Source organism: Chrysemys picta, chromosome 7 (assembly GCF_011386835.1).
Source record: "Chrysemys picta bellii isolate R12L10 chromosome 7, ASM1138683v2, whole genome shotgun sequence".
NCBI classification, from domain to species: Eukaryota; Metazoa; Chordata; order Testudines; family Emydidae; genus Chrysemys; species Chrysemys picta.
This window is the reverse complement of record NC_088797.1, coordinates 127,665,738-127,679,849: the sequence shown is the minus strand read 5'-3', so window position 1 is coordinate 127,679,849 and position 14,112 is coordinate 127,665,738. Positions and strand designations below refer to the sequence as shown.

Sequence of the window (14,112 nt, the reverse complement as noted above, 5' to 3'; positions counted from 1 at the left end):
GTGTACTGCTGGTCCCCACTGTAATGCAAATTTCTCCTGACTCTCTTTTGCAAGGGGAATACTCCAAAATCTATTTGCTACATCCAGGACTGAAAACACTGAGTGTCCTGGTTTTAGCAAATGGATTTTGGAGTATTCCCCTTGCAAAAGAGAGTCAGGAGAAATTTGCATTTACAATAACCATAACACTTTACATGTTTATACAATGAGGGCAAAGTTAATGTTACTGTGAGAACCATAACTTTCATTTCTGCGCTTCTGAATGTTTGAAATTGTGACCCTACTATTACTTGAATATGACATTTTGTGTACAAATTATTAAAATGCTGTATATTTATATTTCAGAATGTGCTAGGCACTGCACTATGCAGACAGTCTTTCACATTCCCTACCCCAAAGAAGGTTACAATCTAAAGACGAAATGGAGATGCAGGGTGAGAGGGAAGGAATACAATATTTGAAAGATCAGCAATGACTTGGTTACAGTGTATAAGTACAGTACCTACACTGAGAGAAAATACTGGGTACTAAAGGCCACATGAAACTAGTGAAGAAAGGCACAATAAGAAACAATGGTTGAAAGTTAAAGTTAGAAAAATTGAAATTAGAAATAAGGGACAGATATTTATTGGTGAGAGTGACTAGCTGTTGGAACAAATTACCAAAGGCAGTGGTGGATTCTCCATATCTTGGTGTCATCAGATAGACACTGACTGCCTTTCTGGAAGATATGCTGTAGTTCAACAAGTTACTGGGCTGAATACAGGGGTAACTGGGTGAAATTCTGTGGCCTGTGTTCTATGAAAGGTCAGATTAGAGGCTCTAATGCTACCTTCTGGCCTTTAATCTCTGAAAAATAAAATCAAAGTGGTGATGGTGGTGCAAGGCACATCTAGTTGTATGTTTCTTTTTTATAGAGTAATTTATATCTAATAGGTCTATGATAACTTGTTTATTTTAGGCAACACACAGAAGATGATGTTCCCCATTCGGGGCAGTTGTTCATTGGCCACCACAGTCCAGAATGAGTAGAGCAAAGTGGCCATAGTGGATTTGAGAATCTTCCTTTAAGAACCTAATCCAGTGCAGTAGTATTGACACATGAACCTACACCATTAGTTGCCACCTAGTCAGTTCTCAGACTCATTCATGATGATCAGTCTCTGTTTGTAATCTTTGAGGTATCAAAGAACATTTTAATTCCTGTCTGAAGTAGGCACTTTCTCAGGTAGCAGTTGACTAAGTTAATTCTTTTCTAGGGGAGCATGGGTTAACTCTAATCCTTCACAATAATGCACTTTAGTCTCAAACACTTTTGAAAAGCTCAACACTTAACATCCCATGGAAGGTTAGGGAAAGTAGTCAATTCATTTAACAAACTCACACTTAAGTTTGTTTTCCTGAGGAAGATGGCCCACACAATTATCCAGTTCATCCCATACCTCATACCAAAGTTCTCATGTCACTTGACATATCCACCAGCACTTGGCCCCTTGCCAACAGTATTTTGAAAATTATGGACTTATTTCTGCAATATGTTACATTTTCAACCAAGGAACTGTGTGCACTTGGTGCCTAACAGTTCCCCAGTGAGAGAAGATAGTGAATCTTATGTCTGTATTAATAGATGTATTCTGGGTTCTAATCTCTTCTCTCCCTTTCTGACAGGTGTCTGCCTTGGCCATTGCCAGTGGAAATGGCTTATTACTTAAAGGAGGGAAAGAGGCAGCACATAGTAATCAAATCCTTCACCATCTAACACAAGAAGCACTTTCCATCCATGGGGTCAAGGATGCAGTGCAGCTGGTGAGTGCCTAGAAATGAAGCTAGGATTTGTCACCATGTGTGTGCACTACACATACAGCACTTTCTGGGTGATACCATGCTCAAAGTCCTTCAAAGTCTATAATAGTGTCTTGGCTTGGTTATTCCAGGTGAACACCAGAGAGGAAGTAGAAGATCTTTGCCATTTGGATAAACTGATAGACCTGATCATTCCACGTGGCTCTTCTCAGCTGGTTAGGGATATCCAGAAAGCTGCTAAAGGAATCCCGGTTATGGGGCACAGTGAAGGGATCTGCCATGTATATGTGGATACAGAGGCCAGTGTAGAGAAGGTCACCAGAATAGGTAAGATGAGAGATGCCTTTTCATTCTGATGAGTTGGACTGAGTTTGATATGGAATGCATGATATGGTCAACAAAGCTGTATCTGCTCACGTGCTTTTCAACACTTTTCTAATGTGAAGTGGTATGTAACCAATTGTCCATTCTTCAATCCCAGTCAGAGATTCAAAGTGTGAATATCCTGCTGCCTGTAATGCTCTGGAAACGCTATTAATTCACCGGGACTTGCTGCGAACACCCTTGTTTGACCAGATCATCGACATGTTGAGAGTGGAACAGGTTAGTCAAGCACAGCTCACTTAGTAAAGAGAATCACTTTTGATTAGTAATTTGGCTTGGCAGACAGAGGGACTGTCTGAAAGCAGTGATGTGCAGCTCATCTCTCCAGTGGCTTATAATCAAATGATGGTATTGCAGATGTCATCCTATCTGGAGATATGAGCATTGGGGCTCCTTGCTTCTCCCTGCCACCCAAGGTGCTGCATAGAGGTGACCCTGGAAGTAGTTTCTTCAGAACTCATGCTGCTGCTGAGCCTTAGGTAGTCCCTTGTGAATAACATGAATCCTATTCCTTCCCTTGGGCTGCATGTTCCCTTCTCTGCACCTCCTGGTATTAGGAGCAAGGGACCCTATTGGTCCTGACCATCTCCACATGCTGCTACTAGCCCACCAGGCCAGCACCCATTCTTTTGGTGTCTGATCCTTACCCATTTCTCCTATCACTCTCCTATTCCTTCCTCTTGCACCTGCTCCCCATTCATTTAACCCCCACCCCCATATGCCAGTATGTCTTTGCTCCTGCCCATCCTGCTCCTTTAGTGTCTCAGCAGAAGCAACAGAGCAAAGCTCATAAATGATTTCCTGAATTTGAAACTGGTACTGCAGTTCCAGCAGGTGTTACTAGAAAAGTCTGTGGACAAGAGCATTTTTAAAATGCTGTGGATTGCAGAGAAATGCAGGATTCTACACCCAAGTTAGACCTTGTGTGTTGGTGAACATTACATGATATGACATGTTATGCTTCTAGAATGTGCAGGCTGTGATTATTAATGCAAGAAATAAACAGTTAAAGAGAAGTTGAGCCATGTGTCCTGATAACAAATTCCAAAGTACGTATTAAGAAATCAATAAACAGAAAGCTGTCTAAATGTTAACTATGCCTGTCCTGGTAGTGCACAATAATGTGTCCGGTGTAGCTAATCAGTGACCAATGTTGGCAATTCTTCATATACTTATTAGAATTTTTTTTTAAGACAAGAAGGGACACTTCTGATTTAGGGCATGTCAACCCTATAAACTTTTGTCAACTCAAGTTATAACGTCCTACAGCTGCCACAGTTAATACATCGCTTGTGCATGTGCATATTTGGCTCCTTGTGTCAGTAGTTCATATACTCACCAGGACTGCTTGTATTGATGCAGAGTATGGTGCACCATGGATAGGTATCCCACTGCAACTTGCCATCCTTCAGCATGCTGTCTCTTGGGAAGTTTTGGCAATGCATGGTGGGGCTGAAACAAGTCGTGCAGGTGTGACTGGGATATGGAGTCTCCATCCCATACCTTATCTATATCCCATAATTTTTGCACTTTTTTTCAAAATTTCACAAACCCATACGGTCCTTCTTGCTGACTGCCATCTCTGACAGAAGCATAGAGCCTGCACAGCTCTGTACTATTATCATGTTGCAAGCATAGGGTGCACGATGCTGTAGTGTTTGCAGAGCTGCAGGAAGAACTGACAGAGGAAAACATGATTCTTTGGAGGCTAGATTGTTGTGGGATATGGCAAGAACCAATTCAAGCTTGTTGGTGGCATTTAGGGAGCAGGTGCAATAGGTAGAGCACCACTTTTGGACCCGGGAAACAAGAACTGACTGGTGGGATAGCATTGTAATGCTTGTTTGGGATGACGAGCAATGACTGCAGAACTTTCAGATGTGCGAGGCCACATTCCTGGATCTGTATGCGAAGCTAGCCCCAGACCTTCAGCTCAGGAACGCCAAAATAAGAGTGCACTGACAGTGACAGAAGCGTGGGCTGGCCACCCCTTCCCGGAGCTCCCATTGGCTGGGAACAGTGAATTGCCACCACTGGGAACTGCAGGCAGCCATGCCTTCAGACGGTCAATGTAAACAAACTGTCTTGCAGCCCGTCAGTGGATTACCCTGTCGGGCTGCAGGTTGCCCACCACTGCTGTAGTGCACTCTACCTGACTCTGCTCTTTTGTGGCCTGGTAAGAATCGTGTGGTGATTGGTGTACATGTAGGGATATTACATTGTCAGTGCACCTATTAATTGTCCTGTGAGTTGCGTGACACTGTGCAGTAACAGGTGTGACAAAGCTGTTTTTTCCCCTTGTCATGTATAACATGAGCCTTAATGTTTTGCATGAATACTCCGTTTCCCTGTGTATTACACCAATGCCTAGGTGGTGGTGGGGATAAGGGGGGGGGTGACTTTTTGCTGAGACCCTCGGGGGTATGTGAGGCTGCTCCAGCTGCATGCACATAGACAATGGCCGATCCCCTTCGTAACCTGAGAACCAGAAGGGAGATGTGATCAGGTGACATTTTGCCCAGGAAGCAAGACAAAGACCAGAGGAGGGTATCAGAGGTCAGGCCACTGGAAGCGGGGCAGTCTCTCTTTTGAGACACGATGGGGAGGGTCAGGACCCCAAGGCTCTGGGGTTTCCTCCCCGCAAGATGGACTTTGCTGAATGGTCCTGCTTTCTGTGCTAAGAAGCTCTGTTCTATGCTATGTTCCTGTCAACTAATAAACCCTTCTGTTTTACAATGCTGGCTGAGAGTCACTGCTGACTGCAAAGCTGGGGTGCAGGGCCCCTCTGGCTTCCCCAGGTGTCCCGTCCAGGGGGACCCATTGCGGGAAGTGCAGTGAGAACAGGGGTGCTGAATGCTCAGAGATCAGACCCAGCAAGGCCATTGCCAAAAAGGCTTCATGCCCTGGCAACAGTGGAACTTGGAGGGGAGGCACGCTACACCAGAGTTTTGTCTGGCTTCATACAGAGCAGTTCCAGAGCACCGGGCCTGTGACTCCGTGACAACTGGCAATAGGTCACTTTCAGAACTGCTGAGCATTCGGCAGCATATGTTGTGAACTAAGAAAGATTAACTATGTTCCAAATAATAGAATTTTATTCTGTAGCAAAATCAGTGAAAAAACCCTATCATGCAATTTTAAATCAAATACAATAAAAATGTAAATCTTAAATTCAGAAGACAGAACTTAGGAAGGGGAAAGAAAACTTATGTCCATTTCAGCTACGTATACACTGACCTGTGGAAGCCACGATTGATGTATGTGATGCTGTAATTGTCTTTAATGTGTCCCAGAATGGAGCGGTGGGGGTAGTGCAGTGAACCCTGATGCCACGTGGTCCTGCTAGTGAAGGCAGGGGGCTGGACTCGATGAGCTTTCAGGGTCCCTTCCAGCTGTATGGGATAGGTATATCTCCATATATTATAAGTTGGGGTGGGGGAGTATAGGGAGGTTCTGATATTGATTTCTCAATGGGCTGCAAAGGGAGGCAAGTCCAGGACGCCTGAATCTGCAGGTCCACCAGAGTCTGCAGCATCTGTGTTTACTGCCTGAGAAGCCCCGTTATGTCCCGATGCATCTCTCTCTCCTTTTTCTGCTAGGACTCCTGGGCTTTTCTCCTCTCCACTCATTCCTTGTCCAAGACTGTCTGCAGTGTTCATTCTCCAGGTCCTGCGCTCATGGTCTGATGCAGCCCTGGTTTGCAGGATCTTATTTAACATGTCATCCTGAGTCGTCATCTTTCTTCTCCTTATCTGGCTCAGGCATTCCATGGGTGTGGCGGGGGAGACCCTGAAGGCTGCAATTGCAGCAGCTGAAGATACATCTGTGCGTTTTACCATTGTCAGTGTATTCACTACAAAAAGCAAAATTTAAGATGCTGAACTCACTTCCCTTGCTCCCCTAAAATTTTCAGCACTACAGTCTCACTTCTGTTTGGGTTGCTTGTGCACAGCATTGTCACAGCACCAGCCATGGTGAGTATGGCCCACTGGGGTTGGGGAAATGCAGAGGGAATTACTTGGTTGCATGGTTCTAGTAGCATAGGGCAATGGCACTGAGCACTGGCACCATTCTCCACAGACAATGGTGACTTCAGCTGATATCTCGCTCCTGAGGGTAACAGAGGCAGAGAGAGCACAGCTGCTGCTGGCATCCCAAAGCCACCTGGCACCGTATGCTGCTAGCCTGTGTACTGCAATGATGTCTGCTGAAGTTATCAATGGGTGGCATGGGAAAGTGTTCTACTGCAGAGGAAGAAATAAGGCAGCCTTCCCTAGGAACCTTTGGCAGAGGATTGCAGAGTACCTCCATGAAAGTCTCATTGAGATCTCTCAGGAAGATTAAGGGGCATCCCTGTGTACATGAACAAACTGTTCCACATGGACACTCAACCTCACTCTAGAGGGCAATGAAAAGCAGATAGCAACCTCTCTTGGTTGTACCACTGCCTCTTGTAGCACAAGTAAATTAATGAAAAGACAAAAGATATGTCCTGCTACTTTGAGGCTGCCATCCCTGTAATTGAAAATTTATCTACATACTTACCTGAGTTTCCTTCCCCTTCACTGGGCTTGCCCATGCTCAAGTGGCTGGACTGTGATAAAGTCAAAAACATGTCCTGGCATGCTGCACAGCTGGATCCCTTAGTTGCTTGTCTTCCATACTCCTCCTTTTTCAAATCCTCCTCCTTCATACTGTTCACTGCATTGGCCCATGACTGGGGATGCTCAGAGGTATCCATGGTGCTGTGGGTGGTGGAGTCTCCCCTGAGTGTGGCATGCAGCTCTTTGTAAAAGCAGCAGGTCTGCAGTTTGGCACCAGATTAATTGATTGTTGGCCTCCCTGGCCTTCTGGTGTGCCTGGCACAGTTCCTTGGCTTTCACACAACTCTGCTCCTGGGCCTTGTCCTGCATCCCTGAGCAATCTTCTTGTAGCTATGAACGTTTCTACAGCAGGTTCAGAGCTGTGCCTGCACAGCCTCGTCTCCCCCACAAGCCCAGGAGATCCAGTATATCCTGTCTACTCCAAGCTGAACAGCTCCACTCAACAATGGAAAGCTGCTAGTTGTGCTCACCAAGCTGGGCAATGAGGAAAAGGAATTTCAAAAATTTGCGGGGCTTTAAAGGGGTCTCCATGACCCCTGAGCAGTGGAGTTCACAATGGTGACCAGAGCAATTGGTGTAGGGCATTGTGGGACAGCTACTGGAGGACAGATAGGGTTGACATAAGTAATGCAGTGTCTACATTCGCACTGCATTGACATAAGTATGTCGACCGAAGCTCTGCGATGCTCAAGGAGGTGGTGTAATGGGGCACTTACATCGGTGGGAGACAAATTAAAGTATAGACTCAGCTGCACAACTACGTCAACAGAAGCTGCATGGCATCTACGTAACTTTGTAATGTAGACCAAGTCATAGAATTTCAACCAATAATTAACGTATTAAGCCTGAGTTCTCCAATTTTTCAACATCCCTTTTTGAAATGTGGACACCAGAATTGGGCATAGTACCCCCAGTGGTGATTTCACCAATCCTATATTAGATGTAATGCTGCCTCCCTATTCCTGTTTGTTATTCCTCTATTTATACATCAAAGGATTGTTTTAGCCCTTTTTAGCTACAGCACCATACTGAGAGATGATGTTCGGTTGGCTATCCATCATGACTTAGACTATGTCCTGTAACTAGTTCCCTGAGCCATCAAGTTCCCTGAAATTGCTCCTACAGCTAATGACGTAAAACTCCATTCAGGAGTCCAGATAAGCTAAAAACTTTATGCTGCAGTTGGCTTACTGCTTCCAGTAAGAATCTGATTGAGAAGTGGCCATTCTGCTTGGAAGACACTTAACAAAAGATCAGTACTATCAGGTCCTCTGTTCTTGCAGGTGAAGATTCATGCTGGTCCCAAGTTTGCCTCGTATTTGACTTTCAGCCCTTCAGAAGTAAAATCTCTCCGCACAGAATATGGGGATCTAGAGTGTTGCATTGAGGTGGTGGACAGTGTCCAGGAGGCAATTGATCATATCCACAAGTACGGAAGTTCACACACAGATGTTATCATCACAGAGAATGGTTAGTGACCTGAATGGCTCTATTCAATCTTCAGTCTAATTTTCAGACACCTGGTGCGTGAAATACTTTTACCTGTCCTGCAATAGTAGCTCTCCCTACAAGGGGTGGGGAACTTTGTAGTTTATTTCCTCCTCCTCCTAGTCCCTCATTCTCCTGTTTGCAGATCTTTGTGTTTGATGTCTGTGCTGTGGAGGGACATGTGAGCATTGTTCTGGTCATGGCTGCTCAGTTAACAACATCTCACATTGCATCACATCTGTTCAGGTTTTCATAATGCACCCATTATTTCATATGGGTGCCTTGTTCCATCTGTGTCTGTTCAGATTTTTCTCTTTCCCTCAGAGAAAACAGCAGAGTTCTTTCTCCAGCATGTGGATAGTGCCTGTGTGTTCTGGAATGCCAGCACCCGATTCTCTGATGGATATCGGTTTGGACTTGGTAAGGGGTTGAGTGGAATTATTTTGTGCTGCTTGCAGCTGGGGATCTGAATTTGGGATTTTCACTCTTTTTCCCTAAGTATGATAGAGGATGTCTGCCTGAATCCTGGAGGATGGGATTGTCCCTTCTCTGATCACAGTGCTGCCTGCCTGCCAATGAAAAGGGTTTTACAGAAGGTACTATAGTAAAAGTAGAAACTTAGACCTTTCACCCAATAGGACTAGGAGACAGTCTGTATGGTGGATGGAATTAACTGGGGCAGGATCAAAAAGTATACTATGCCATCCAGATTAACTGAAGAACAAAGATGTAATGTTGCTAAATTACAGTAGCATTTAGATTCCCCGCAAACAAAATTGATGCTCCGTTGACGCTGAGCACAGGACATACACATAGCACACACACCCTGGCTTAACCAAGATCTTCAATAATCTAAAAAAATAAAAAACCTACAAAAAGTGGAAACTCGGTCAAATTACAAAGGATGACTTTAAACAAATAACACAAGTATGTAGGGTCAAAATTAGAAAGGCCAAGGCACAAGACAAGATCAAACTAGCTAGAGACATAAAGGGTAATAAGAAAACATTATACATTAGAAGCAAGAGGAAGACCAAGGACAGGGTAGGCCTCTTACTCAATGTGGGGGGGGGGGGGGGAAATAATAACAGAAAATGTGGAAATGGCAGAGATGATTAATGACTTTGTTTCGGTTTTCACCAAGAAGGTTGGTGGTGATTGGACATCTAACATAGTGAATACCAGTGAAAATGAGGTAGGATCTGAAGAGCCTAAATTGGGAAAGAACAAGTTAAAAATTACTTGGACAAATTTAGATGTCTTCAAGTCACCAGGGCCTGATGAAATGCATCCTAGAATACTCAAGGAGCTGACTGAGGAGATATCTGAGGCATTAGCGATTTTATCTTTGAAAGTCATAGAAGGCGGGAGAGATTCCAGAAGACTGGAAAAGGGCAAATATAGTGCCAGTCTGTAAGAAGGGTAATAAGGACAACCCAGGAAATTAGACCAGTCAGCTTAACTTCTGTATCCGGAAAGATAATGGAGCAAATAATTAAGCAACTAATTTGTAAACAATCTAGAAGATAATAAGGTGATAAGTAACAGTCAGCATGGATTTGTCAAAAACAAATTGTGTCAAACCAGCCTGATAGCTTTCTTTGACAGGGTAACAAGCCTTGTGGATAGGGGGGAAGCAGTAGCTGTGGCATATCTTGACTTTAGTAAAGCTTTCGATACTGTCTATAACTTCAATGTTCAGTGCATCATGAGCCTTCCAAAGACACGGGACATGACAAACTTTGCATTGGATACCACACAATCATATAAGGTTGAACATGGGGGTGCAGGGTGTTCCCCTGAGATAGTGTGTCAGACCATCATTGGAGACTTTTAAGAGCAGGTTAGACAAACACCTGTCAGGAATGGTCTAGATAATACTTAGTCCTGCCATGAGTGCAGGGGACTGGACTAGATGACCTCTTGAGGTCCCTTCCAGTTCTATGATTCAAGAGAGAACATGTCCTAAAATCACAATTTTTTTGCATTCTTCTTTGTTTCAGTTCCAAGATGGTTTCACTGGCCACTTTCTCAAGGATTGCTAGGATCAGTTGATTTCAAATCTGAATGATTTTTCATGATTTGTCATACTCCATTTATATGGAAATTGGAATCAATTAAAATGCACAAAAACCGCATTTTAAAATTGGTTTATTTAATAAAGCAACCTTAAATGTGCTGAATCAGATGAAAAAATGATCAAAACATGTTTCATATTTAAAACTAACTCATTTATTAAAGCAAGTATTATCTGTAGTTAGTGATTAGAACTGATTGTTTCTAGTCACCAAGTCATTGAAAATTTTAGAAATAGTCAATCTCATCTTCTCAGAACTCATTCTTTATTCATAGATTGGAAGAAGAAAACAAGGTTTCTTGCTTTTTCAACTCCCAATTAGTTTTTCAACTTTGAAATAAGTAGCCATGACACAGTAAAATAACTGAAATATAGAAAATATTCTTTCTGCATCTGCAGAAGAGGCTGCTGCTGTCAAAAGCTGGTTTAGCACTGCAACAAACTCTGGCACCAGGTACTTAGCCAATGACTTCCACTAGTTCAGTGGTTTGACTTTCTTTAAAACTTCTGCAGCAAGCATGTACTGCTTGAATATTATCTTAATTTAACTTAGATTATTTTACTAGATTATAGTACATTTTTGCTTACCACAGGTTGTCATAATTTTAAATTTAATTTTAAATACTTTAAAAAAATAAACCTATTTAAATCAAATTCTTATTTTTTAAAACAGTTTTTATCCATCCTGTTGGTAGAACTAGAAATGAATAAATGTCTTACCATCCCAACATACTTCAGCAGGCAGTGCTACTGGCTACTAAAATGTCAGAACTGAAGTGAGGGGGAGAGAGAAGGCAGTGCTGTAGAGGAACTGCATGACTGCTCTTGTGCTTAAAGAAGCAGCAGCACCAGCCTCCTCTCACCAGGCTTCTGGGACTTGCAGAGAAAGAGTGGAGGAAGCACTCTTGTTTGGAGCACAACTGCAGGAGATTGCCTCTGTAGCTGCTCCGACTCTGAGAACTGGAACACTGCCTGGCTGCAGCTGCTGCTTCATGGTATAAATATCATTGCTTCATGTCCTGGCAGACCCTGCCCTAGAGCCTGAAGGGAAGAGACACTAAAACACAAACTCAGTCTCAGTTTTAGGAAGTTAGGATTTTTCTTTTCTTTTGTTTTTTAATTAAGATGCCAGATTGGGATCTATTTATGGACTCAACATTTTTTGAAAAATGAAATGTGACAAGAGCCATAGGAACAATGTTAAAGAAAAGATACTTTTGTGATGGTGATGGCAGGAAGAAGAATAAAAATACACATGTCTGCAGCGTAATACTACTTTAATTTCTAAAATATAAATCAAACAATACTGCTCTGGACCCTGCAAAAATGGAATGGGAAAGACAAGCTAATGGCTTTTCTCTTTCCCTCTTACAAGAAAGTAAATTACAGAACTGAAGGCAGAAAATGCTCCCACCAAAGAGCTAACTGTGCACAAAACTCCCTTTTATCATTTTGTGTCTAAACCTCCCTCTTGGTTGCAGGTGCAGAGGTTGGAATCAGTACTTCTCGTATCCATGCCCGTGGGCCAGTGGGAATTGAGGGGCTATTAACTACAAAGTGGCTGCTGAAAGGGGAGAATCATGTTGTTTCTGACTTTTCTGAGCATGGGAGTATGAAATTTCTTCATGAGACCCTTCCTCTCCCTCAGAGAAACACCAACTGAGAGCATCTGAGGAGAGCACATGAGTGTGAAATGTTTACTGAGGATGTTCAGGCTTCAGAGCTCTCTCTGTGGAAGATATTGTACTTCACCTTTGGACACATTGTCTCCACACTTTGGCTCCTCCAGGTTTTTCTTGGTCACTGCAGTAAAATTAAGACAAACTGATCATATCTGTGCCTGAGAGTTCTTGCTCCCGCACACTGTTTCCTTGTGTAGCAACAAATGCAGCTATTGCAGATAGGGTACCCTGATACGACAGTCCTGCTCTCTCAAACCGTAGAAAGGACTCAAAGCCTCTCCTCTGCCTTCTTTCCTTTCCTTGCTCTGTGTGGTACAGTATGTGTGTGCTTGGTTTTAGGGGTTGGAGCCATTTGTTCTTCTTAATGCCTTCCCGTTGTTTAAAACATCTCTTTCCTTTTCTGTAACTCTTCAATTCAGAGAGAAGATATGGCATTTCTGAACTTGTCTTTAAGACTTACGATCTTGGCAGCTTTCGAAAATTCAGAAGTGCTGTAACAATTATTTTGTCTGTATTTAAATGTTAAATAACACAACTGAACGAATATTCCAAATGTATAGCAATGTTTTGACCAAGAGATCCTTTTTAATCTCTGATTTCTTTTAATTGCTGACTAATATAGATAGATTTCCTAGTTGTATATTAGGTCGATTTCATTACCCTTTTATGAATATTTGTAACAAATATTTTTGCTCTTGGATTTTATATGAAACGTAATCACCTCCAAAAAAGAATGGAAACAATATTTTAATTTCCTTGTTTTTCAAAATAAAGTTAATGCAAAATGGTTTTGGATCTTAATGTGTGGATTGCTTGATATAAAATTGTAATTCTCTTGGGCAAGTTCCCCTAATGAAGGATGCCAAATATATGGAGGCTGTTGGTCCCATGATTAAACTTTTCACTCATGTATTTTGCTAATATTTTCACACACAAAAAAAACCAGTATATTTAATACAGGGTAATTCTGCTGAGTGGTTAAGGGCTGATGTACTTCAATTCCAAACTGCAGATGCATCTGTTTTTTTTAAATTTAGACTTCTTTTTAGGAACCTCATCTGTGACAAAGTGGGAATTTTTTGTAATATTTTTATGATTCCTATGTGTGCCTCGGTTTCCCCTATCTGCTGCATTGTTACCTAGTGGGTGAAAAGGAATTGTTTGCTCTTGGGGCAGGCTAAGACCAGCTGAGCGGCGAACAGCAGAGACTAACAGAGGGAGTTTGCCTGGGAGTTCGCTTGGGGAGAGCTCACTGAGGCTTTCATCTGCAGGTTTCTCTGAGTAGTTCCTGCAACAGTTGAGGAAGCTCTTAAGAGGATGGTGATATGGAAGGTGAGCGATCAGCTGTTGTAACCTGCACAGGTTGTGCCATGTTTGTCTTTCTTCCACAGGACAGAAGCGACTTTGTCTGTACAAAGTGCAAGCTGGTCTCCATATTGGAAGAGAAGGTTCGAGGGCTGGAGAAACGAGTATCAACTCTGCGTTGCATAAGGGAAAATGAAGATTTCCTGGACAGATGTCAGGAGATGCTTCTACGGCCACAATGTTCTGAAGATTCAGAGCAGGTACAGCAGGGACAGAAGGATTGTGAAGAGGTTTGGCAGCATGTGACCTCCAGAAGGAGAAAGAGGAGCGTCCATGCACCAGCAATGGAGATACGGGTGAGCAATCGTTTCCATGTTCTCTCTACAGGTACTAATGTGAAGAGTGGACTAGATGACCCATCTGAGGGAAGGGAGCAGAAGGAGACTCCACTGATTGGAAGGCAAAAGATGCACTGTCCTAGGGATGAGGGTTCCACGACCACCACTCCCAAGAGGAGGAGGAGGGTGGGGGTGGTCGGGGACTCCCTCCTCAGGGGGACTGAGTCATCTATCTGCCGCCCCAACCGGGAATCAATTCTGAAACACTTAGAGGAGAGGAAAGTGCTCAGGAACAGTCAGCATGGATTCACCAAGGGGAAGTTGTGCCTGACTAACCTAATTGCCTTCTATGATGAGATAACTGGCTCTGTGGATGAGGGGAAAGCAGTGGATGTGTTATTCCTTGACTTTAGCAAAGCTTTTGATATGGT

At 43.2% G+C, this 14,112-nt stretch overlaps 1 protein-coding gene across 13 annotated transcripts in view; it reads left to right on the top strand.

Moving 5' to 3' along the window:
- ALDH18A1 (aldehyde dehydrogenase 18 family member A1) overlaps positions 1-14,112 on the top strand; it is a 105,847-nt gene extending 91,735 nt beyond the window's left edge. For 11 of the 13 annotated variants that reach the window (XM_065552704.1, XM_008179809.4, XM_065552705.1 and 8 more), the window contains 6 exons: positions 1,669-1,806; positions 1,935-2,130; positions 2,285-2,406; positions 8,075-8,261; positions 8,604-8,699; positions 11,838-12,827. In XM_065552704.1, the coding sequence (XP_065408776.1) occupies positions 1,669-1,806; positions 1,935-2,130; positions 2,285-2,406; positions 8,075-8,261; positions 8,604-8,699; positions 11,838-12,019 (921 nt within the window). In that variant the 3' untranslated portion in view covers positions 12,020-12,827. Of the gene's footprint in view, positions 1-1,668; positions 1,807-1,934; positions 2,131-2,284; positions 2,407-8,074; positions 8,262-8,603; positions 8,700-11,837; positions 12,828-13,429; positions 13,604-13,730 lie in introns of those variants that run through there. The other 2 variants (XM_065552711.1, XM_065552710.1) reach the window with 2 other exon arrangements.